Source organism: Sarcophilus harrisii, chromosome 2, assembly GCF_902635505.1.
Source record: "Sarcophilus harrisii chromosome 2, mSarHar1.11, whole genome shotgun sequence".
NCBI classification, from domain to species: Eukaryota; Metazoa; Chordata; class Mammalia; order Dasyuromorphia; family Dasyuridae; genus Sarcophilus; species Sarcophilus harrisii.
The window spans coordinates 225,326,106-225,352,529 of NC_045427.1; the positions used below are offsets into that span (position 1 = coordinate 225,326,106).

The following is a 26,424-nucleotide window of genomic DNA, read 5'->3' on the forward strand; positions in this document are numbered from 1 at the left end:
GCCATTATGCTGTAATTTTTCCATGCACCTTATGTTGCAGAAATATATAGGAAACAATGGTGTAGGAGCCTGATTATTTATTTTGAAATAAAATTGAATGTTGGCAAACTGTAAGGGGCATTACTGGATTCTAATTGCATGGGTGATTTGCAGATTATTTGGCAAGCATTTATCCTTTGTTCCACTCCCCAGAGAGTCAGACATTCCCTATTTGTAATTCTGCAACTTTGGTATTATTATGTTAATTTCTCCAGAGACATCCAGTATAGACCACAGAGACCATGACAGCCAATGAGCTAATGTATATAAATCTTCCCACGTAAGCATGTTAACATTTGCATAGAACTTTAAGATTTATAAAATGTCTCTCCTCTGCTTCCCCTTCCCCACTAATTCTGAGCTAGATAATGCAAGTATTTTTATTCTCTCTTTTCATATAAGTAAACTCCAACTCATAGTTCTTAAGTGACTTGCTCACAGTCACAAGGCAAGGAATTGCCACGACCAGTGTTTGATATGCAGGTATCCTGACTTCCAAGTTCAGCATTCTTTTCAGTTCAGACTGCCTGGTTGTATTGTCCCAGAGGCCTTCTGTTGACAGGGCCTTGACTACAAGTTTCCTTACCCTTTAAAGAACCCTTTGTCCAACTGATTTAACTAGCTTTTGGGCTGCCATGATGTACCCGTGTTACAGACAACTTTGTGCTTCCTGTAAGATGACAACCAGCTGAGTAACAGCAGCCAAAAAGTATGATTTAAAGAGGAAAAAGACCATATGATGAATATAGAAAATCAGGGAAAGATTTAAATGAACTGATTAAAGGGGAAGTAAGCAGGGCCAAGAAAACAATATCACCATTACAACACTGTAAATTGAAAGACCTCCCTCCCATCATGAAATAATGTAAAGTGAACATTGCGAAATTTCAAAGAACAAGCTTGGTCCCAAAGAAGAGATATGAGAAAATAAATCTCAATTCCTCTGCAGAAGTGGGAAGTTCATAAGTGTGCAACACTGCATTTATCTTTGATCTTTTTTGATAGTACTGATCAGTTTTGCAGATCTTTTTCTCTTACTATTTTTTTTTCCTTTAAAAAATATATGGCATGGCTTTTGGGGAATGGAAGAGGAAGAAGAAATTTAGGCAATGTAGGAAGAAACTATATTAATAAAATTTTGTTTAAAAAAAGGGAGAAAGGGAGGAAGCTCAAGAGATTGTGCCATTTTTCAAAAAGGCTGATTATATCATTTCTAACAGCCCCATTTTACAGATGAAGAAATAATCTCAGAAAGGCAAAATGACTTACTTGAAGCCACCTAGCCAATAAAAAATGGGACTTTTAAGGTCACCCAATTCAATCCCTTGTTTCACATGAAGAAAAAAAGCTTAGAACTGATTTTCTCTGGTGTGGAAGAGCCGGATGTGAGCCTAAATCTTTTTGACTTAAACTCCAACAATTCTTGTTCACACATTACTATGTAGTTCACAGATGGGCAGAAAAGATGAGTTGGCAGAAGAGTGAAATGTTATGCTGTTGAATCCCTAGAGTGTTTAAATATGCAGGTCTTTTAGCATTTTTTTGAGATCTCAAACATGTAAACCAAGCAATCTGCTTTTGAACTGGTGCAAAGGCATCCAACAAGCCATGCCTTGATATCCACAGGATAGCAGTGGGATCTGCTGGGCTTTCCATCACAAACTCCCAAAGCAAATCTTCTTGAAGACAGCCTATTGGGCTACTAAAGCCACAGCAAGCAAATGGTCTCAGGAAGGACTAGAGGAAGTTGGCTCAGGGAGAGTCCTATCCAGGGAGAAGAGCTAAAGATATCCAGTCTATCAGTGAGTGGGATGAAGGCAGAACCCTGGACACTGAAAAGAGGGAGCAAAGGGGAAGGGAAAGATTACTGGGCTAGGAATGTGGAGACTTGGCCCCCTACTAATAATAGATGACATCAGGCAAATCATCTTCTCTGGATGTTGGCTTTCTCATGAGGAAAATGAGGGATTAGTAGACAAGATGGTTTCTCAGGGTAAATTGGTCCAACCAATCTGGAAAATGAATTTAAAATTATACTTCCAAAACACCACAAAACAAACAAAAAACGATTTCTCCATTCATGCTATTTAATAGGCATATAGCCTAGAAAGAGAAATTGGCGGGAAAGGTCCCATGTGTATAAAATATAGCAGGAAGGAAGACTGTAGGTCTTCATCAGTTGGGGAAGGGGTGAACAAACCATGGTTTAAGTATAATGAATTATTCCACCCTGAGAAATGATGAACATGAAGAATTGAGAGAAAATTGGGAAGGCAGTTATATGAACAAAATAAACAGGGGAATAATTTATAAGAATCACAACAGTAAAGCTAAACAATTAAAAACGTCAAAACTTTAATCATTGCAATGCCCACTGTGACTTTAGAGACCTGATGGTGAAGAATCCCTACCTTCTTCATTGAGTATTACATATATTTTCAGACATGGGCAGTGCATTTTGTTTATACTGACTTTATACTGAGTTCTCTTTTGGAGGAAGGGAGTCATTGGAAAGTGAGTGGTGTAAAAAAAAAGTTAAAAATATTTTAAAAGAAAAAAATCCCTTTCAGCTTTAATATTTTGATTTTACAAGTCTTATTAGTAACACTTCCACATTTATCCCTTTTTTCTCCTCTAAAGCCCTTTCACACATCCATGATATTTGATTCTAATAACCTCACCTTAAGTTAGGGAAGCAGGAATTGTAAACCCAATGCTGCCACTGACCTGGGGCAAGCCACTTTCTCTCTGGTCCTTGTTATCCAGGCCCTTTTGGCTGAATATTCTTTTTTCAGGCTTCATTTTTCTTGATGTCTATGCAGTGCTCAGGGAACCAGGTGTGTCCAAGTGGATAAGCTGCTGGGCCTCAAGTCAGGAAAGTTTATCTTGAGTTCATATCTGGCCTTAGACACTTACTGGCTAGTATAACCCTTGAGCTAGTCACTTAATCCAGTCAGCCTCAGTTCCTCATCTTTAATATGACCTGGAGAAGGAAATGGAAAACCCCTCCTGAATTTTTGCCAAGAAAACAGCCATACGTTATTGAAACTCCTGAACAATAAATAACCCGCAGTGTTGACACTACTCATTGTCATTCCATATACTTTCCTATGTGGATTTTCAAGACATTCCCTGGTGGTTCTTCTACCTGAGCATTCCTCAATTTCTTTTCCAAGATTATCACCCATGTCCTACCCTTCTGTGAAGGAATACCTCTGGGGCTCATTCTTGCTTTCTCTGTCAACCTCATCAATTCTTAACAGGTTCAATCAAATCTACATATCCAATCCACCAAAACTTGAATCTGCCATCGGTGTCCTAAACATTCAAAACAATTCAATATTCTTCCTTTTCTTGCAGCTGATCATTTTACACAGGACTGACAGCATCCCTGTTCCCTATCTAGATAATCAAATTTGGTCTCCTTTGCTCCAAACCCCACCATTTTCTAAGTTTTATCAATTGAACTTCCACCATCTTTCACCCTCTACACCTTCTCTCCATTCACGGAGCTATCATTCCAATTCAGGTGCTTATGGGTCTCCTTGCTTTGTCTCTTTCATTCTGTCTCTTCCACAGTTACCAAATTGATATTATTAAAACACAAGACTGACCATGTCATTTTTTTGCTCAAGAAGCTTCAGTAGTTCCCTATTGTCTTGTTTGGCATGTAAAACCAACATGGTTCCAATTTAATTTTCCAGATTTCATATTCCTTCATTGTAGGCAGATTTAAAATTGGAAGGGACCTTGGAAGCCCAATCCCCACTTTTTACAGGTGAGCTGAGGCATTCAGGTCAATGGGATTTGAACCCATCTTCCTGACTGCAGGTCCAGCACTTCCTCTGACACTAAATCTAAATGCTGCCTTTGAATTAAATGATCCTGCCAAGCTAATTTATTTGCTGATCCCTATAAACATTCCATCTGGTGCCTCTGCTTTTGCATAGGCTGTCCCTTAATTCTGGAATGTGCAACCTCTTCATCTGCCTCTTGGAAGCCCTACCTTCTATAAAAAACATTTTCTGATCCTTTCAAATCCCACTCCATTAATATTCCTTTGCCACTCCCCCAATCTGTATAAGAATTTATATTTAATCTGTTATTTTTTCCCCCTTCCCCAAAATGTAAGTACTGTAAGGGGCAGAACTGTTATTTTTGTATTCCCACTTCCTATTGCACTTTAAATAAATACTTGTTAAACTGATTTATAGTGCCCTGGGATTTTATAACTACATCTAAATTGGAGCAATCTTTCCCAACCCCCTCAAAAAAATAAACAAACAAACAAACAAAAAAAAACCAGCCAAAAAGGAGGGAAACCTCCATTAACAATAGTGGAAGACATTTTATTTTTAAAATCATCTCTCATCACTTCACCTATCTTGGTAGAAATCAAATGCAGAACACCTCCATTTAAAAGTCAGATATATACTTTTACTGTCGTCTCAAACACAGCAACCTGGTACAATAAGATATACACCAAGAGTGCATGGTCAGAGCACTTGCAATTCAATAGTTTTGAACAACAGTATTTCCAGGACAATATGTATTATACACCAGACTTTTATTAATGCAGTCATCCAGACCAAGGTTTATCTTCTAAGTCACATGGCTTCACAGTTTGTTACGAAATTTGCAGTAGGCAGTTTGGACAGGGGATAAGAGAAATAGAGACTTCAGAAGTAGGATAGGCAAGACACTCCAGAATGAAGTAACTAATTTCAGTATTGAAATTCTTTAAAATTCAGCTTTATATACAGTGTTATCTACACATGATCTATCAGAGGTGTGTGTGTGTGTGTGTGTGTATAGAAAGATTTTCAAAAGTCAAACAATTGGGGGGAAAAATCATCCAGTTGCGCTCGGAGTCAAATTCAGATTTGCTTCCTTCCCCCTTTAAAAAAAAAAAAAAAAGCTAAACATTTCTTTTTTGCTTTGCTCTTAGAAATATTTTTGGTAAAATCCCAAAAGATTTGTACATTTGACAGACTTATGGCTAAAATAATTTTGCATGTTCATAAATAAGCCATTTGAAATATCTTACTCTTTCCCCATTCCCTCTCCTCACCTCAAAGCAAAATTTAAAGGTGAGTTAGTTGGTCAATCACTGCATGAATCTGGAGTGAAAGGTGCCCTTCAGTTGGAGAGAATTTTTAGGACAGGCCAAGCATACATAGAAATTATCTAGTAAGTAGTCAGTTTCTGGCCACTTTAAGTGCAAAGATATCTCAAACTGCCTCATTTTCTGAAAATTGAGGATAAAGGTATGGTGGAAGTGTAAGTGGGGTAAGCAGGAGGAGAGGGAGTTATGACTAAGCAAGTTACATTTCCTTTGGAAACAAGGCCTAGACAATTAGGAGGGTCAGGTCCAACTTTTGTGCCAGAGAGAGACTATAGGGATGCAAGTGAAGTCCTGAGGATAAGGCCCTTAGTGTGGCCTCTAAATTTGAGGGTAGTACTAGTCATCTACAGGGGCAGAGCCTCACTGCTAAGTCTGCACTAACCCCCAACAAGTGCAAATGGGAGGTAGGTATCTATATGTACACAGTATATATGTTTTTCAAAGGGAAAACAACAGCTTAGTTACCTCTACTGACTCAAAAAAGGAACCCATTTTCATTGTTCCTTCCCACTACTAACTACCTACTTCACCCAGGGAACTTTATGAAGCTAAGAACTAAATGGCAAACAAAAGCTTCCCCCACCCAAGATAAAAACAATCAAAAAAAAAAAAAAAAACCCCAAAAAACTTGAGAAGTTATAAATAGCTACATAATGATTTTTATCACTTTTAAGCACACAACAAGGAATATATTTATTAAAAAATAAAACTTTTCAAATCACCTATTTACAGTATAAAGAAGAAAGTCAATACGTGTGCAACAGAAAGGAATTAAAATTGGGCCTCTTTTGGATGGATGCAACGCAAATGTCATGTCAACAAGTCCACTAATACTGTACAGTACACTAGAGGAAGCTACCGGCAGCACTACAAAAATCAAGCATAAAACTGTCTTCTGTTCAAACTTTAAAACCTAGAGAGCCAGCTGTGAGGAGCCCAGGAGAATCCCCTCAGAGGCCACGGTGATGTCTAAAAACAGTGTCTATGGGGGGGAGGGGGAAGGTTGTTGGGTAGTTCAGGAAGCACTTGGAGATAAACCTCTGTGGGCAGCACTAGAACTCCTAGGAGATGCTGCAGTGAAAGAACACTCCCTTTCACAAACCTTTCACTAGTCCTTGTACTGGGAACCATGAGTCTTTGTGACTGTCCCTACTCAGTCCACTGCAGCTCATCAGTGGGGCAGCTGGGGAGTCATTTGAAAACCCCAGGGATCAAACTCCTTTAGAAAACAAAACTGAGTGAAGATGGGGGTGGGCTGGATAAGAGGACCAGACCAGCAAGTCCGAGTGTTGGACTCAAAAGGAAGCCTGGTTGGTCCTCCCTCCCCTTATCAAATCACAAAGTGTCTGTTGCTGGAAAGATCTGACAGGGTGGATCCCAAGGTGTGTGTAACATGGATGAAGACACAAACACACCAGCAAGAGGGAGAGGGTGTGAAATGTCATTCCCCATAGGAAAGCATAGCTCCACTTCCGAGGTCAGCGTAAGACTTCACCAAGGAAGTCACAAAGTAAAGTTTTAGCCCTTTGTGCAGAATATGCAAGTCTGAGTCTATCTATACACAAAATGGGAGAACTGGGTTGACTTATAGTTGAGTTGACTGTTAGGCATGAATTTGTGTTGCTCACTCTTTTTGCAGCACGGGTCGTAGTGGTAAGCAGTGAGGCAGGTATCGCATGAGACTTTTGAACAGATTGCACATGTATTAGAGGCCCCTGACCGGTTGCAGAAACCGCACCGAGATGCAGCTGTAGCCTTGGATTTTGAGTGGAGATGAGGTGCCCTGTCAGGGATCATCTGAGTCTGTGCTGTGTACAGAGACTTCTCCCTCAGAGCAGCCCCATGGGACAAACTCTCATGGGAGCCTGACTTGATGGGGAAGCTGTTCTGTTTGGTGACAGGATAGTCCTGCCGACAAGTGAGCACAGTTTCACACCGCTGGCAGAGTGAAGAGCCACACGTGAGGCCACAGCTTTGGCACTTGGATGAGGTGGTCTCTTTGGCGGGATGCATACGCTTATGGTAAAGGGGAGTGGAGTCATTTCGGAAGAGCCACACATCTGGCTTGAGAGAATCTGGTCTCCTATATGTACCCCTGGAATCTGGATCTGTGTAAAGGTCTAGGTCATCTTGAGGAGAAAAATAGGTGTTATAAGGGGGGATGGTTCTTAACATGCCATTGGGATTTGAGGAAAGGGGCACAAAATCATCAGAGCAGCTGTGCGGGGAGCTGGACATGGTCAAGAGAGAGGGAGATGGTCGAATAATTTCATCTTTGATGTCATCTTCCACATCTATTACTGCAGGCTCTTTCCTGAGGCTGAGTGAAGTCATCAGTGGTGGCTTCTTACTTTCCCAGTAACTATCATAAGTGTCCATAGACTTGGAAGGCTTATTCACTTTGGGCTTGAAGTACTCTTTTGCTGCTCTCTCACTGGCTGACTTCTGAAGAGCCATGCGTGCCATAGAAGCCGTGAGGTTCTCTTTACACTCTACCCGCCGCTTCATAGCATCAGAGCAGCCCCTCACATCTTCACTGCTGTGCTTACGCTCATTCACTACGTCCAGCTCTGAGTAACCTTTGTCCTTTACCTGGGAGTGTATTTCAAGCAACTGCTCACATTCTACTTTGGCCAAAAAAAGCTCAAAAGAGACCATTTTCACCTGCAAAGTTTCCACCAGTTCTTTGAGCCTATATGCACTTCCAAGATCCTGGACATAGCCCATGTAATTTAGGATGACTCTGATGTCCTCTTCTAGTAATGTTGATTTCACATAATAAACAAAAGGTCCTGTGTAGGTCTAGAAAACAGAAGAAAAAATCCATTATTTTCCCTTTAGTATACACAAAATGGAAAACAGTTCCCATTTAGAAATAATATAGATCATATGGGGAAAATTACTTCACTAAACTTGCACTCTAGCAGACTTGACATTAATGCTTACTAAATTTTACATCCACTCTCTGAAAACTCAGATAGGGAGCTGATGATTTTGTGGTGCTAGGATTTTCTACCAACAGGAAAAACACATGGTGAATGACAAAGAGGAAAAGATTCAGGGGACAAAATCCAATGACAATTCTTTCTTGGTTTCCATTAATATGAAACAGTACAATTAACCCATTTATCTGGTAAAATTATCTGAATGATCTCACAGAATATCTTATACCTTCCCTTGAGCCTGAATTACCATCTAACTTCAGGGCTACACTTCAGAAAGATTTCTTGAGAACCAAACTAGGGCCCTCTATAATACAGAAATCTGGTTCAAACCACAATAGACAGAACATCGGATTAGAAATTAGTTCCGAGTCTTGTCTCTTTTTATTGTGTAAGCATTTAACCTCTAGGAATCTGTTACTTTCTCTGTCAAAGGAGAGGGTAGGGACTAGATTATTAAATTTTATCCTCCTATAAATCTTTTAGGTAACCTGAATGAATTGGGACATAAAGAATTCTCCCACTACCACAAACAAATGCGCCATTTTATTCTCCCCTTCAAATATCCAAATCATAGACGCCCCTGGCACAAACTTTTACTTGCCAGGCCAGTTAAATTCACCTCCCAGAATTCCAACCATCTTGCAGAGTACACCATCGTAGATATGGAGAAGTGGAACATTTTATTTGAAGTAAGCAGTTCTGAGTTCAAAAGTAATTTCATATATATATATATATATATATATGTTCAGTTTCCTCATCTATAAAATGAGGATAATGGTATTTGCATCATTATTTACCTCAAAAGAGTTGCTGTTGCTATTATTCTTAAAGCACTATAGCAATGCCAGTTAAATTAACCATTCAAAAGTTTTAGTTTAAGAGCAGCAAAGATTCTAAGGCATAAAGTATATAGATGCTAGTTCTACATCTATGCCAGGCTTTAAGGCTAATGGAAGATAGAACCACTTGAAAGTTATTTATTCTTTGTAATCTATGTTTACTAGACTATGTAGTTTATGTTCATTAGAGCTTGTACGGGGTTGGGGCTGGCAATTAGTTTAAGTCCCTCATTGAAAAATTGAGGGAAAACTTAAGTCCTACAGAGGGAAGGGGCTTACCTAAAATCACACAAATAACACAGGTGAGATTCAAACTCAGTTCCCTTGATTACAAACCTATAGTTTCATTCACTATATACCCTTGGGCCTAAGGAGAAAAGAGAAACCCTCAAGCAATCTATTCTTTGCTTAATGGCAAAACCTAGAACCATTAGAGCTGGAAAGAGATTATCTATTCCAATACACTTATTTTACTGTTAAGTGAGGCCCAGAAAGAGTAAGTAACCTAAAAGGTCACCATGCTAGTTATGGCAAGTATTTAGGTTGTCTGATTTCTAGCCTAAGCCATAATCCACTATACTCGGCCTCTATAACTTTAGGGTAACATTAATGGACAGACAGAAGTAGTTCCAGAAAAGAAACTTCTCTATAGTCTACTTTATTTAAAAACTATAGAAAAGTACTTCTATATGCCTTACTTTAATACTTTTGAATTCCTTCTTCCAAGGGTAAAGGAAGAGGTTGATTCCCATTGTCTCCAGTGTGCTAAATGCGCTGTGGAGAGCCCGCAAGTTAGAGGACCTCAGTGAGCGAAGAGAACTCTCAACCACTTCATAAAATTTGATCAACCGGAATCTATAAAAGGGCTCAATCTTATGTAGACTGAGTACAGCCGAGGCCGCCACCCGGAGGTACTCATCATTGACAGGTCGTTGCTTAGTGCTGGAAGCATCCACTTTGGACTCGTGAAACTGCACGTACTTCCTAAATAAGTCGTCTTTATATTTTGTATCCATTGAAATCAGCTTTCCTGAAATATTTCCAGGTAGCAGCTACCTCATCTCTTCCATGGCTTTTCTCCAGGGGGCATAGCAATCTCAAAGGGCACTAGCATGTTACCTGTCTTGAACAATTATGGTTTCTGGAAGAGAAAAAAAGATATTAGTATTATTTCCATTCATTCATAAATCCAAGATTCCCTTCATCCTGTTCTAACATCAGCTATTATTATCATGGCTAATAATAACATTCACTTAAACATTTATAAGTACCTTCTATATACAGAACATTGCTAGGAAATGCAGAATGTTCTAATCAGATAATTACTGCTGCTTCATAAAACTTAAAATTTAATAATTTGAAAACAATTTCAAAAATCATATTCCAAGCAATAAATCTCTAAAATAATCTGTTTAAGACAATTATTTTGCTTAAAATTTAAAATAGCATTTGATTCCAAGCTCTGTGGCAGGATCTTCCATGCTAGAAAGACTTCAAGGATGGTTTAAGCAACAGACCATTTGATGTTCAGTCTGGACAAGGACAGAAAGGCTCACTGGCAGGAGACTGACCACTTAAGCAAAAATACAAAATGTAAGTCTTCCTGTGTGGATCCCCTCCTTTCAGTTAGTAAAAAGAGACAATGTCAGCAATAGAAAATGGAGCACAGGGTTCTAAGAATAATATAATTTTTAGAGATATTAGCTTGGCTTCTATATAAAATATGAAACATATACACTAATCAATGAGTACACTTAATTACTAGAGGAATTGAATCATATCAATCGTGACATTCTCACTAAAAAGAAGTTATTAGCTAAATGCAAAGCTGGCAGATAAAAAAATCGATGAAGTTGGTTTTTTTTTTTGTTTGTTTGTTTGTTTTAATAGCCTTTTATTTTTTATTTACAGGATATATACATGGGTAACTTTACAGCATTAACAATTGCCAAACCTCTTGTTCCAATTTTTCACCTCTTACCCCCCCCACCCCCTCCCCTAGATGACAGGATGACCAGTAGATGTTAAATATATTAAAATATAAATTAGATACACAGTAAGTATACATGACCAAACCGTTATTTTGCTGTACAAAAAGAATCAGACTCTGAAATATTGTACAATTAGCCTGTGAAGGAAATCAAAAATGCAGGTGGGCATAAACATAGGGAGTGGGAATTCAATGTAATGGTTTTAGTGATGAAGTTGGTTTTGCCCCATATCCAGGATCAGCAAGAAAATGTCATGGGATATTTGGTCAGGATCTCTGGCTTGTACTAGAATCTATAAAAAGATACTCAGGAAAATAACCACATTTCACATGCCATTTTCTTTTGCTGAAGATGAACACAAAGAAAAATTCTACAAAGAATTTATTAAGACCTTGTAAATTTATATCAATTTACTTTAATACTTGATGTCTAATGCTAAAGTAGTCACTAAAAAGACAGCCAAAATAAATGGCAGGAAAGTAAATTAGATGAATAAGAAATGAGCCTCAAGTATTTTCTTTAAGAAAAGTATCAAATGGCATTGAACATGGCAAGCACCCAAGTAAACATCAAAAAATGAAATACAATTAAAATATTTCGAATCTGAGTACTGAAATTAGCTCCAGATAGGATGTGGACATTAGGGACCCAAATGAAGGAATGAATGACCATTTCCACAAATTATAACCATTTTTGTAAAGAACTAACAATTTAACCAATTGTCATAATAAGGAAACAAAAAGCCAAAAAAACAATCCCACTTCAGCCTACATATATCTGATTTGTTGGGGAGAGAGGTGGTTTAGAATATAAATTATTTTTAAAAATCTTATGGAAGATGGGCAATTAGAGGGTGTAGTGGGTAAAGTACTGGCCCCAGAATCAGGAGGATCTAAGTTCACATATGGCCTCCCCAGACACCTGACACCTGACACTTACTGTGAAACTAGGCAAGTCACTTAACCCTGACCACTTTGCCCTGCTCCCCCGCCCCCAATCTTATGGAGGAAGCATGATACAAGCAGTATCAACTCATAAAAAATATTAAGGAAAAAAATAAAGTTTAAAGAAAGCCTAAATAATGCAAAGTCAATCCCAATGGCATTTAAGCATGAAATGGGAAGGACAGGGGGAAAGGGGGGAAAAAATGAAAAAAGCTGTGAACATTTTTATAATAAAGTCATTTATTTCACTGTCATAGACTATGAAGTCACCATATCTGAACTTTGACAGCACAATCTTAGATATAGTAGAGAAAGAAATGGAAATAGCATTGAGAAAAATAAAGATGGAAAAAACTGCTAGAAAAAGAACAAGTATGTATTGCCATCCATAATGGTGACATACTGATAAAGGTGTTAAGAGATCAATTCTGATCTAAAATTTTGGGTGGGTAGGTATAATAGATTATTACCAAAAAGAAGGGAGGAGGCAAGAACTAGGAGAAAAAGATTATCAGTAACTAACAACTCAAATACCTCTTTTTTCCTCCATCTATATAAAATTTTTTGTGAGAATAAACTTCATCAAGCACATCCTAGGTTGTAAAACTATGAGAAGGGAACAGGCAGGTTTTGACAATATTCTAAAAGTGTCAAATTTTAGTCATACATTTGACTGAAAAGTGTAGTGAATACAAAATTCCACCATGCTTATTGTTTACAGACTGTTTAAAAAAAGGACATCAAATTTGATATTTGATATAAGAGTACTACCTTGCAGGGTTGCTTCCAGCAAAGTATCTTCTTCTATCAATGTCAAAATACTATAATATTCCTTGTAAAATATAACATAACTCTGTTCAGCAAACCTATTATTAATTTCAAGGAAGACATAAAAACAGGGAAATGTATATTCTTCAAAGGTTTTCATCACAGTTATGAAATACAAGTCAAAGTGGAATTCTGGATGATAAGGACCTTCAGATAGATGTTCTTGTGTTTTCCAGTCCCCCCTCATTGGCTCATAATGAATTAATATCCTACCTTTAACTATGGGTCTCTATCCTGGACCCTCTTAATTTTCCTCTTTATATCAAGTTCTCTCATTGATCTCATCACCTTCCACTGTTTCAATTATCATATCTCCATAGGTAAACCTCAGATTATCTGTCCATTTCTAATCTCTCCTTGAGTTTCAGTTCTATTTTATCACCAAGTATCCTTTAATATTTCCAACTGGGTCCCCTGTATCTGAAATAGCATATACAAAAATAAAACAGATTATTATTCATTCCTATACCTGACTTTCTTCCAAATTTATCTATGTTAAAGGATACCACTATTCTCCAGGTCACTTGGGTTTTCAACTTTGCTTGTTACTGAGGTTCTAATACTGTCATTCTTCACCCAACTAAATCTAATCCCTTGTCAAGCCTTATTAGTTTCACATACATACCACAGATCTAGAGCTAGAAGGGATCTTAGAGTTAACTAGGCTCAACCCCCTCATTCTTTTTTTTTTCTCAATAATATTTTTATTTTTCAAAACACAAGCAAAGATAGTTTTTCAAAATTCACCCTTGCAAAACCTTGTATTCCAAATTTTTTTTTCCTCCTGCCCCTTCTCCCCTAGAAAGTAAGTAATCCAATAAAAGTTAAGCATGTGCAATCCTTCTAAACATATTTCCACATTTATCATGTTGCACAAGAAAAATCATATCAAAATGGGAAAAAAATGAGAAAATTAAAACACAAGCCAACAACAACAAAGGTGAAAGTATTATGGTGAGATCCACATATGGGATCAGCCCCCATTTCTCTCCATCATAAGTCTAGTGGAATTGACTGACCTGAATCATCTTTACTGGAAAGAACCAAGTCCATCACAGTTCACCATCAGATAACTCTTTCAACCCCCTCATTCTAAAGCTCTGGAAATGGGGGCAGAGTGGATAAATGACTTGCCCAAGTTTACAGAGAATTTAAATTTAAGTCCTTTGATTTCGGAGGGCGTCCCTCAAGATGAAAATTTTTACCTTTCCTCTTTCACTGAAAAAAAAAATGGAGACCATTTTCCTCTCATTCCTCATCTCACACATCATTCAGATGCCTTCTGCCACTGTTTCTCCTTCACCTGTTTAACATTAAAAGGTGACCACCTTGCTCAGGTAAACTTCTCAGCATTCACAAATGATTCTATTGTATACTATCTTCCTCAATAAATCACCCCTTCTACCATCTCCACTCATTTATTTCCAATCTCTCCCTGTCTATGGGCTGCCTCACATTTTCCCCATTCTCCAAAACAAACAAACATAAACCTCCCATGATCTGCCTATTCCCGTTAGCTATCATCCTAACTCTTTTTTGCTTAAACTCCTTGAGAAGGCCTTCTACAGTTGGTGTTTCCATTTCCTTTCTTGCTTTAAAGGACTTAACAGTTTGGCTTCCAAACTCATCATTTAACTTAAACTGCTCCTTACCAAGGATCTTTTCATGGCCAAATCTAATGTTCTTTTCTCTCTTTCTTTTTAAAAAGTAATAATAATAGTTTTTTATTTTTCAAAATACATGCAAAGATTGGGCTGTTAGGTGGTGCAGTAGATAGAGAGTACCAGCCCTGAAGCCTGATTTGAGTTCAAATCTGGTCTCAGATACTTAACACTTCTTAGCTATGTGACCCTGGGGAAGTTATTTAATCCCAATTGCCTCAGCAAAAAACAAACAAATAAACAACAACAAAACATGCAAAGATAAGTTTTCAACAATTTAGCTCTACAAAATCTTGAGTTCCAATTTTTCTTCCCCCCTCCCTTATCTCTTATCCCCTCCCCTAGACAGCAAACAATCCAGTATAGGTTAAACATGTGCAATTCTTCTAAACATATTTCTACATTTATCATGCTGTACAAGAAAAACGAGATCAAAAAGAAAAAAAAAAAAGCAAGCAAACAACAACAAAGGTGAAAAAAATACTATTTTGTGGTCCACACTCAGTTCCCATAATCCTGTCTCTGAGCGTAGATGGCTCTCTTCATCACAAGTCTATTGGAATTGACCTAAATCATCTCATTGTTGGAGAGAGCCCAGTTTCTTAATCCTCATCCTTGACCTTTCTGCAGCCTCTGATCCTGTTAATCACTCTCTTCTTAATATTCTCTTCTCTGTTTTCTTGACATTGTTTTCTTCTAGTTCTACTTGTTTCTCTTTCTTCTTTGCTGGATCTAGCATACATGTCATGTTTACTAATCAGGGTGTAGGTCCCTTCAAGGTTCTGTTCTGGGAGTTCCCTTTTCATCTCTATTATTTCAACTGATGATCCGTCATAAACTCCCATGATTCAATTAACATCTCTATGCAAATGTTTCTCAGATCTAACTGTCCATGCCCTAATCTCTCTCCAGACCTCCATCACATCTCCATTTTCCTATTAGAAATCTAGAGTTGGATATCTCAAAGACATCAACAATTCAACATGGCCAAAACTGAACTCACCTCCCCAACCCTTCCCTAATCCTAACTTTTTTTTTTAAAGCTTTTTAAATATTTACAAAACAAAACACATGGATAATTTTTCAACACTGACCCTTGCAAAACATTCCGTTCCAAATTTCCCCTTCCTCTAGATGGCAGGTAATCCAATACATTAAATATGTTAAAATATATATGTCTAACTTCGTTATTACTGACAAGGATATTACAATTCTCCCACTTACTTGGTTGTCATCCAAAGTTTCTCTCTCACTTTCTATATCCAATTAGTCTGGGTAGCTTAGTAGCATACAAGATAAGTGTGACTCGGGAAGACCTGTTTGATTTTGGGAGCAATTGGGTTTAAATGACTTGCTCAGAAAACAGGGACACTAATACACTGTTGGTGGAACTGTGGATACATAGAGCCATTCTGGAGAGCAATTTGGAACTACGCTCAAAAAGTTATCAAACTGTGCATACCCTTTGATCCAGCAGTGCTACTACTGGGCTTATACCCCAAAGAGATACTAAAGAAGGGAAAGAGACCTGTATGTGCCAAAATATTTGTGGCAGCCCTGTTTGTAGTGGCTAGAAACTGGAAAATGAATGGATGCCTCCATCAATTGGAGAATGGCTGAATAAATTGTGGTATATGAATGTTATGGAATATTAATGTTCTGTAAGAAATGACCAGCAGGATGAATACAGAGAGACTTACATGAACTGATGCTAAGTGAAATGAGCAGAACCAGGAGATCATAATATACTTCAACAATGATACTGTATGAGGATGTATTCTGATGGAAGTGGATTTCTTCAACAAAGAGAAGATCAAACTCAGTTTCAATTGATCAATGATGGACAGAAGCAGCTACACCCAAAGAAAGAACACTGGGAAATGAATGTACTGTTTGCATTTTTGTTTTTCTTCCCGGGTTATTTTTACCTGCTGAATTCAATTCTTCCTGTGCAACACGAGAACTGTTCGGTTCTGCACACATAATTGTATCTAGGATATACTGTAACCTATTTAACATGTATAGGACTGCTTGCCATGGGAGGGGGTAGAGGGAGGGAGGGGAAAAATCGGAACAGAAGTGAGTGCAAGGGATAATGTTGTAAAAAATTACCCAGGCATGGGTTCTGTCAATAAAAAGTCATAACTATGAAAAAAACAAATGACTTGCCATGGGTCACACAGCTAGAAAGTATTAGGTGTCTTGAGTTTAGATTTGAACTCAAGTCCTCCTGACTCTAGGGCAAGTGCTCTCTGTCCACTGCATCAGTGTAGATCTAGAAAGGTTGTTCAGTTACATAGCTAAATTAATAGCAGAAAGAGTACTGAAATCCTGCTGTCCAGTCTAGCTTTTCTACTTCTTTGGATCTCTGAACCCTCCTCCCAAAATATCTTGGGAGTTACTGGCTAGATTTCTTTCTTAAGGATCATGTCTTAAACCAACAAACTCTGATTTTCATTGATTGACTACCAATATGTCTCCCAGGCCAAATCCCATTTGGTCATTGTGTGGGTCCTGATTTGACTCAGATTGAATGTTAAATAGCAAACATTTCTCCTTTGGCCAGAAACCCAGAGTCTTGCCTTCCCAGATTCATTCATTCTTTTTTTTTTTTTTTTGGACTAGGTTAAAGAGGAGATTCTTTGCCTTAATTGCTACCTAATTTTAATCACTGAAGGGTACAGCCTCAGTCAAATTGAGACCTGCTGAAAACCTTAGCTTAAAAAAGGCCAAGGTCTCCCATTCTATCCAAGGCCTCTCTAGTTGTCCTGGTCTCTATCTGACTCTGGACCCAAATGGCTCTGGAGGGGCAAGTGAGGCAGGAGACCTTGCCCAGCCCTCCCTCCCTCAAATCCAATTCACTTGCAGATCAGGCATCACCCTCCTGATATCACGGTTCTCTTCAAGAATGAAGGACAAACAGCAACAATAAAGAACAGCAAGTAGTCAAGTCCAGTCAACTCTCTATAACATTTTTCATATATACCCCCTTTTATACTTTGGCACTCCTATTATCCTCATACAGACTTTCACTGCCTCATGCCTAGACTATTGTAATAGCTTACTGATTGGTACTCTTGCCTTGTCTCTCCCAAACCTAATCCATCCTCCACTCAGCTCTCAAACTGAGCAATCTAAAATGCAAATTTTACTAAATAATATTCTATTGGATAAACTCCACTGGCTCCCCATTAACTCCAGGATGATAACTATAAGATCATTTGTTTAGCTTTCAAGGCCATTAGTAACCTTTCTTATGTTTCTGGTGGTCTTGCACTTATTTATACCCCTCTATATTCTCTGTAATCCGATGACACCAGCCTTCTTGGGATTCGTCAAATATTTCCTAACTGAGTATTTTGACTGACTGTCTCCCATCCATGAAACTCTCCTTCCTGATTTCCTGGCTTTCTTCAAGTCTCAGCTAGAAGCCAACCTTTTGTAGCTTGTTTTATTCGGTCTCCTCTTTAATCTCGGTGCCTTCCCTCTGAAATTTTCTGAAATTTATTCTATATATATATATATAGTTGTTTGCATGTTGTCTTCCTGATTAGATTGCAAAATCCCTGAGGGCAGGGACTAAATTTTGCCTTTCTTTGTATTCCCCAATGCTTTGCACAGAGCCTAAACTGACACTATGCTGACTTTGCAGGATGAGCTAGAAAAAAGCAGAATATCCTAAATAAAATTTGAAACACACACACACACACACACACACAACTATCCACGTAGGAAAAACCTAATATATGAAAACATGTCTAATGTTCAGATTATATACTATACAGATGGATGGGCCACTTATATAGCTTGTCTATCTGTACATATTTCTTGGACAGATAAATAGACAAAATGACCTCAAGTCAGAAAATAAAACAATCAAAATAATTTCTCAAAGCACTCTACATATTACTTTTAGTGAAGCCCAACCTTCTTTCTGAAACAGTGCATCTTTTTAACACCAATGTTCCTTCTGTGATGCTAGACAGCTACAATTTTTGGTGAACTAAGAGTTAAGAATCACCCCCAAAGGGCAATGGAAATTGCCCAATTATGTATGGCAGGTATGAGCAGGCTACAAGCTGTGTAAGTACTATGATAAATACTGAATATCCACAATAAAGGGATAGAATGTGGATGATGCAACAAAGGATGCTGAGATGGAGAAGTGGAATAGATTAAGAGAAGAACAGAGTGGTGACATTGATGCCAACATAAGAGAAAGTGCTCAGAAGGAGGGTGTAGACAATATAAAAAATTACAAAAGTAAAAATAAAATGAGGACTGAGAAAAGACCATTAGATTGAAAGAGGCTTTAGATAAGTAGTGAAGTCAGAAACCAGAAAAGGGACTGAAAGAAATTTCAGGAGAAATGACCTAAAAGGATGTCATAAGAGAAATGCATGACCAAAAGGGAAGGGGGGGAGGGGGCGCGGGGGGGAGGCTGGTCATATAACCATAGGAAAAGATAACTGACAATTCATCAAAAGAACAAGAAAATGGTCATTGGGAAGCCCTCTGGAATGAAATTTACCAAAGGACATAAATGACATTAATCTATTAATGCAATTAATTATTTACTTAAATAGTTTATCTAAAAAAAGTTGTCATAAGCTGCCTATTAGTAACTCCAACAGACAACTTTTTCTGATGTATTTATATACATTTTAACTAGAGGACCGAAAACCTACTAAAGACTTAAGCTTCTTCTTAAAGCTTTATCTACTCAACCAAATAGCTTAAAAAACCAAAAGCAAAATCTCATACTCCTTCAAATTGAGTTCACAAATCTGTGCTTTTTACATAGGCTAATTCCACATTTATAGATAATATACATCAAAATTAATAATAAAAAAGTATACAATATAGATTTGGCTATCATTTTTAATCATATAATTCATGATTTCTTGTTTGTCCTTCATTCTTGAAGAGGATCATGATATGAAGGGGGTGATGCCATGACATGCAAGTGATTTAAGTGAGGGAGGGATGTGCAAGGTCACCTGCCTCAGTTTCCTCTCCTGAGCCATCTAGGTCCAGTGGCCAGATAAAGATCAGGATGACTGGAGATGTCCCTGGATACAGTGGGAGACCTTGGCCTTTTTAAGCTGAGATCTTTAACAGGGCTTGGTTTGACTGAGTGATTCAGTGATTAAGGCTAGATAGCAACCGAGGCAAAGAATCTCCTCTTTAATCTAGTCCAAAAAAAAAAAAAAATAATAATAATCTAAAAAAATAAATGAATGAATGAATGAATCTGGGAGGGGAAGACTCTTTGGGTTTCTGGCCAAAGCAGAAATGATTGCTGTTTACATTCAATCTAAATCGATCAGGAGCCAAACAATAACCAAATGAGACATACTGGTGGCCAATCAATGAAAATCAGTTTATTTTGGTTAAAGGCATAGTCCTTAAGAAAGAAATCTAGCCAGTACACCCCAAGATACCTTGGGAGAGTTAAAAAAAAAAAAAAAAAGTAGTAGAAAAGCTGGACTTGGCAGCAGAATTCCAGTACTATTTCTGCTATTAATTTAGCTATGAGACTTTGAGCAACCTTTTAAGATCTATTTCCTTATCTATAAAATGAGAGTTAGATGAGATAATCTAAGAGCTCTTACAGATCTAACATTTAAGGGTGAATTCATTTTAACAGTCCATGAACACTATGTGTAGATTTGGAGCCAAAGGAGGAAATTGACAGCTTGTGGTATAAGAATATCCTGGACCTTGGAGTTCAAATCTGACCCCAGACATTTTGGTGTGTGACCCTGAGCAAGTCACTTAACTCTGTATGCTTCAGTTTCCCCAAATATAAATGAAGGATAATAATTGCACCCACCTTACCTTCTCAGGGTTGTTATGAAGATCAAATAAGATAATATTTGTAAAAAGCCTTTAACACAGTTCCTGGCACATAGAAGGTACTATAAACAAATATATCTTCTCATTCCCTCAGCCTTTTTCTTCTACAAAATGAGGGAAGATGAATTTTTACAAGTCCTGTCTGGCTCCAAATCTATGATTCTATAGTTCGTAATTCTATTCAATACTGGTTACAAAGTTTTAACTGTCTATTACGTTGGAAAAGCCCCAGGTATGGTCAAATTCCAAAACCAAAATCCTTATGAAAGTATTTCTGCCTTCTGGCACAGAACAAAAGTAGAAAAATAAAACTCCGCTCCCCCCCCCCCAAATTCCTTTAGTACCTCTTCTCAATGAGGGGAGAACCATTAAGACTAATTCAGAATTTATACTGGGCAGCTAGCTCCTCTATATCATGAAGGGAATAAAGACTGTATTATTGTCCCTGGTCATAGCAAAAGCTTTTTCTGAGCATAATGTTTGCATTTTATTCATTCCCAGCACTTTGAGAATAGAACAAAATTATACTCTATGCAAAACAGTACACTTATAGAAAACTAAAGCAGCCCAGCTGCAGTAAGCAGTTAATTTATCAAAGCACAATTTGAGCATCAGGATGCAAGCACTTGTCACTCTCCCCAAAGCTTCAACTGTAAATATCCCTAAAGCAGACAGCTGCAAGAAGGTAAAATGCCCAGTCAGCATAAACAATTTTTCAAAATAAGGTCCTCCTTTTGAAAAAGCAAAATGCCAATTAGAGGTTCAGCAGCTCTACCAGGATTTTTTAATCACCTCAATGGAAAGGTATGTTGGTTAAAAGCCAAAATGAATTCAAGGAATTATCCTGGTCAAATAAGCATTAGCTCACCTTCAGCTCAGTAGGCTCATTCAAGTACAAGCATTTTCAAAGCAGTATGGTGAAAACATATTATTAACCACAGAGAAAAGAGAATAGTTATTTCTATTACATTTCACCCTAAGCCCACAAGACAGAGCAACTCCATATTGGCCTTGGTACTTCATAGGCATTTCTTTAGTACAGATGCAACGGAAGAATGACCAGTTCTTACATTTTTTGATAAGATTCTCTAAAGGAAACTAGTACAACTCAAGAAAATCCACAGGGCCCCTTCCACTAACATCCAGAGCCGATTGGATTCATCTTAGCCCATCAATTCCACTTCTTTTCAAAATGAATCCAAAGTACCAGCCCCCAAATTTCAGAATCTCAGAATGAGATCTACATGGCTAAAAGTTGGCCTTTTCCTTTTTAACAGCAGGTTTCTCCTTGTGGGACTGGAGGAATCCTGAAGCCGCTTCCTTTGAAAGGAAAGGAAGCGGAACAAATTGCCTAAGGAATCTTTGTCTCCCACCTTCAGACCTTAGAGAACAGCCTTAATAATGCATACAAGGAATTGCACATCTCGGACCTCAAGATCTCTGGTTCTCCTGCTTTAAAAGGAAACCACCTTGTTGTTTACAATGCTGCTATACCTTTCAAACCGTGGGGACCAAAAAAGATTCCTCACTCCTCCTCACTGAGCAGGGTTTTATCTCGCCGCCCAGTATTACCTTTTCACCCACAGGCATAACCCCCTCCGGCTTGCTTTCTTTGTTTTTCTACACCGTCTTTATCTCCCTCCAGAAGATACTAACTCCTGGAGCTTCGGGGAAAACGACACTTGGACAAAGCCACAAAAATGAGCCGAAGACCGCCTTCCAGGGCCAACTAGCACCACGTAAAAGGATCGCCGACGACTGAAGCATGGCCGAGACATACAGACACACGTCCTCGGGTTCATACGTACCTAAAAGATTTACAAAACCAAGTCCGGCACGTTCTCCCAGACCCACAACCTATCTTCCTCAGAAACCTGCTCTTCTCCTCGCGGCCGTCCCCGCTTTCCTCCCTCCCGCTCCCGTCCGCAGCCATCTCGGCTCCAGGGCTTCCCAGGGGCTGGTTCACTCCTATTTGTCTCTTCATTTCAGGGTCCAAATCCGGCATCACCAAAGTAAAATGACTGGTCCTTTCCCCCTCTCTCCCCCCTCACTAGCTAGCTTCCGGGCCCGGCTCCCATCCCTCCTCTCTCCAAGCCGCGCTCCCCGGTCTCCTGCCCAGGAGCCCGGACCATTCCTCCCCTCAGGGACGCCTCAAGCTCTCCTCAGCTCGGAGAGAGACCTCAGAGGTCGCCGAGTCCGACGCTCCGCTCACGGCCGCCCCTTCCTCAGATCGCCCGCACCCGGCCTTTGCCCCGAGCCCCGGGAAGCCCCGCTTTCCCGGGAGGGAATTTCCGCCTGAAGCCACTTCACGCTAAGGGGCAACACTTACGGAGGAGGTCGCTGCTGCCCCGAGACCCGGCACCAAGGTTGCAGGAGGGGGGAAAGCGGGAGCTGAGCCGGGAGCGTTCGCCGCTCCAGCCAGCCCAGAAGGAGCGAGACCCGTACCCTGAGGAACGGAGACGACCCGGAAATACACAGGCCGGAAGTGATAAAAACCAGCCGCTACTGCGGCTGCGGCTGCGCGTGTAGGAGAAAGGGGGAAGGCCTGAGCCCCGCCCGGCGTGGGGCGAACACACCCTCCTGGGAAGTGGGAGCTGAGGCGGAGACGGCGGCGGCGGCGGCGGCGGCCTTTTGCCTGTCCGGTCCTAAAGGGCAAAGCGGCAGGGAGCCTGGGCGACGACCCGGAAGTCAATGGAAAGGAAGTGACGTTTCTGAGAGATGACCTAAGGTCGTGGCTATATGAGTTGCCTTGGAAACCGGCCGGTGTGAGGCGGGGCGAAGGTTTGGTGCCCTAAGGAGGGGAGCTCAGAAGCTTAGGTTATTCTTTTAACGCAACACTTATTTCCACCCGCGGAGCTTTTCCCATTCATTGCTCGCGGCAAATACTTTTAGATTTCGCAAGTGGACAGTGTCCATTTGTCCCTGACAGGAAGGAAGCCGGACACTTTGGGGTTCCCCCAGGCAGCAGGCCCGGGGTCAATAAGAAGTAGTGTCCTCCTGGCTCCATTTCCCAGGTTGGATCCATGGGGAGCAGGCGGTTCTCTGTATCCCTTCGCCAGGGCTTCCCCGGACCTCAAAGCTCATTGCATATGATGGAGATAGAAAAAACCCTCCTCGGCGCCTCCGTTTCCTCATGTGTAAAGTGAGAAGGTTGAAAGCGACGGCCCGCTCTGAATCTATGTCGTTCCTGCTTGCACCCAGTACGGGCTCACTGGGTCCCGGAGAGGGAATGCGGCTTGCCTAAGACCTGAAAGCGTTTGCTTGGGAGGGGCAGCCCGGTGGCGCGGCGAATAGAGCGCCAGCCCTGAAGTCAGGAAGGTCTGAGTGCAAGTGAAACCCCAAACGCTTGGGCAAGTCACTTAACCCCAACTGTCTCAAAAAAAAAAGGTTAAGATCTTCTGATCTGTTTTGTGCTCTTTCCCCTAAATTGCAGCTATTTTCCTTAAAATCTTCAGAATACAGCATCGGATGAGCATGTACGTATGTGTATATGCACACATGTCTACTTCCACATACTCTTTTTTTTTGTTGTTGTTGTTATTTTTGTCGTTGCTGCTGCTGTTTTTTATTTTTGTGAATTTCTACACACGGTTTTGATAAAAAGAAAATAATATTTTACTTATGGTATAATCATATAATAAATCAACATTGCAAAACTTTTATGATAGGAAAGGTGGATACAGTAAGACATTATACAATATTAGTAGTAAATGTTTATTTAAAATAATTTGAAATTATTTTCTTTTGAGAGGCAGTCATTTTAATTTTTTTTTACTTTATAATAATAAAATGGAAACAAATGGATTTTGAGTCAGAGGCCATCATTTTGAATTTCAATTCTACTTCTTACTATCTATGTTACCTTGAGAAAATCATCTGAAATTTCTGAGACTAAATTTCCTTGACTATTAAATGGGAATTGGCAGAACTAAATTCTTGGGGTCTCTTTAACAATTTGAAAGGAAAAAAGGAAGAAACTTATTATATACCTACTATATGTCAGGCACTTAACTAAGCACTTTACTGATATTATTTCCTTTGATCAATGATAAAAGGAGGAAAAAATATTAAACTAAATTATGTACTTCCACATACTCTTTAAATTGATTATACAAAAAGTTCCCAATAAACATGACCGGATCCGCCTAAAACTGACATATAAAACAATGATGCTCTTTGAGAGCGGGCGTTGTCATTTCACATTTATGCCTTCAGCCCTTAAGAGCTCACTCTGGAATTTAGGTGCCAGAGAGAGAGGAACTAGACCAGTGATTTCATTGGAATACAAAACTGATGTACCGTCCCAGAAGAGGAAACTCCATCTACAAATTCAAGTTGACCCCTTCTCTGCAACGTAAGATTTTAAAACTGCCTAGATGATCGGAAGGGTTGAGTGATTTGTGTTCTACTAACCAGTAAATCTTTTTGGCTCAGAGACTCTATTCACTACCCTTAACTACCTCTCTGGCTGGCACATAAGTCCCAGTTAACATTTAAGAATGGGAATTTACTAATGAGGCTTCTGGACCTCATTTGCCACCTCTGTAAAATGAGTTTAGATTAATTGAACTAGATAGTTTCTAAAGTTAATGAGTTTAGATTAATTGAACTAGATTCTAAAGTTAATGAGTTTAGATTAATTGAAGTAGATAGTTTCTAAAGTTCCCTACTAGTTCTGACATTTTTTATTGTATTTCCCAATACAATAAAAGATCATCTAGACTTCAGTCCCTTTCCTTTACAGAGTAGGAAATTGAGACTAAAAGAAGGGAAATGGCTTCAATAATAATTTATTGAAATGGATAAACTTAGCTTGTATTTTTGATAGAATGCTAACTAAAATTTAAATATTTGTTGTATCCTGGATTTCACAGTGCATTTTTGTTGATTTTATCAGGTTTTTTTTTTTTTTTTATGGTTTCCAATTGTAGTCATGGTATTATTATAAGAGATTCAGTTTATTAAATTACTTAAGAAAACCACAAATTAATAAATAAGGTGTTTAATGAATATCTGTCTCAAACATTTCAAATGTACATAAGTGCTATTGTGAATAATACAGATTCATTTAAAAACATTACTGAATTTATAATAGTTGTTTCTGTTCTAAATAAAAAAATACTCAATTAAAGGAAGTTCCTCATACTTTTATAGGTTGAGGCCTGCTGGTTTATTTCATACTGAAACTTAGGGTAGGAACACAACTGCCAGCCAAAAGAGATCCTGTGGGAAAATTCCTGTTTTCTTTATTGGGTGGTTTCTGGGAACGCTGGTGAAAAACAGGAACCCACTGTATGTTAGGTATCAAAATGGTTTTCTTGTGTGCATTCTCATCTGAATCGTATAAGATAATTGTGTCAAAATCAAATAAAAATGGGAACCACTTGGAAGCGCTGTAGGTCACATGCTTCCATGTCTGACACCTCTGGTGTTATGTAAGGATTTTAGATTTAGAGCTGCAGGAGATTTTTTTGTATTAGTTAGTATTATGAGGAGTTTGTAACTCTTTCTGTGTGATAGACTCTTTGAGCAGTCTGGAGAAGGCTAGTCACCTCCTTTCAGAGTGATGTTTTTAAATGTACAAAAGAACATGGAGGAGATTGCAAAGAAAAACAATTATATTGAAATACAAGTTGCTGAATTTTTTTTTTTTAAATTAAGTTTATAGAACCCAGATTAAGAAACTTTGGTCTAGTCCAGCCTTCTACAAGTTATAGATTCAATAAGTGGTATTCAGATTTCAAACCCAGTTCAATTCTAAATCAAATTTTCATTCTACTACATATACCATGTTGCTTCTCTATTCATAAAGTTCAGGACAAGTGATGTTCCTCTAATGAACTATGCAATCAAACTTTCCATTATTGTTGTGCTTTTGACTCAAAAAGAATTTGATTTAAACTCTTGTAATATGATTTCCTATATTGATAATGCTCAAAGAAATTCCAGATAGGACAAACATTTTCCCTGAAGCTAAGTTTATCCATTTCAATAAATTATTATTGAAGCCATTTCCCTTCTCTTAGTCTCAATTTCCTACTCTGTAAAGGGAAGGGACTAGATGATCTTCCAAGGTCCTTTCTACTTCTGAAATTCTGATTCTACAACCCTTCATTCTTGGCACTTACCAGACAGAAACAGAATAAGTGTGTAGCATTTCCATTCTGGACTGCCAAACCAAAGGGTATTATTG

General features: G+C 38.8%; 1 protein-coding gene across 5 annotated transcripts; it reads right to left on the reverse strand.

Moving 5' to 3' along the window:
- Positions 1–4,372: 4,372 nt before the first annotated feature.
- On the reverse strand, positions 4,373–26,424 carry SPATA2 (spermatogenesis associated 2). 5 transcript variants are annotated; one of them, XM_031951618.1, is made up of 4 exons: positions 22,561–23,190; positions 12,925–13,131; positions 9,647–10,089; positions 4,373–7,966 (listed from the first exon to the last, which is right to left on the reverse strand). In XM_031951618.1, the coding sequence occupies exons 3-4, from the start codon at positions 9,962–9,964 to the stop codon at positions 6,716–6,718; spliced, it is 1,569 nt and encodes a 522-aa protein (XP_031807478.1). In that variant the 5' UTR covers positions 9,965–10,089; positions 12,925–13,131; positions 22,561–23,190; the 3' UTR covers positions 4,373–6,715. The 5 variants fall into 5 exon arrangements, with proteins under 5 accessions (XP_031807478.1, XP_031807479.1, XP_031807477.1 ...); XM_031951619.1 differs by lacking the exon at positions 12,925–13,131 and adding an exon at positions 21,804–22,039; XM_031951617.1 differs by lacking the exons at positions 12,925–13,131; positions 22,561–23,190 and adding an exon at positions 26,360–26,424.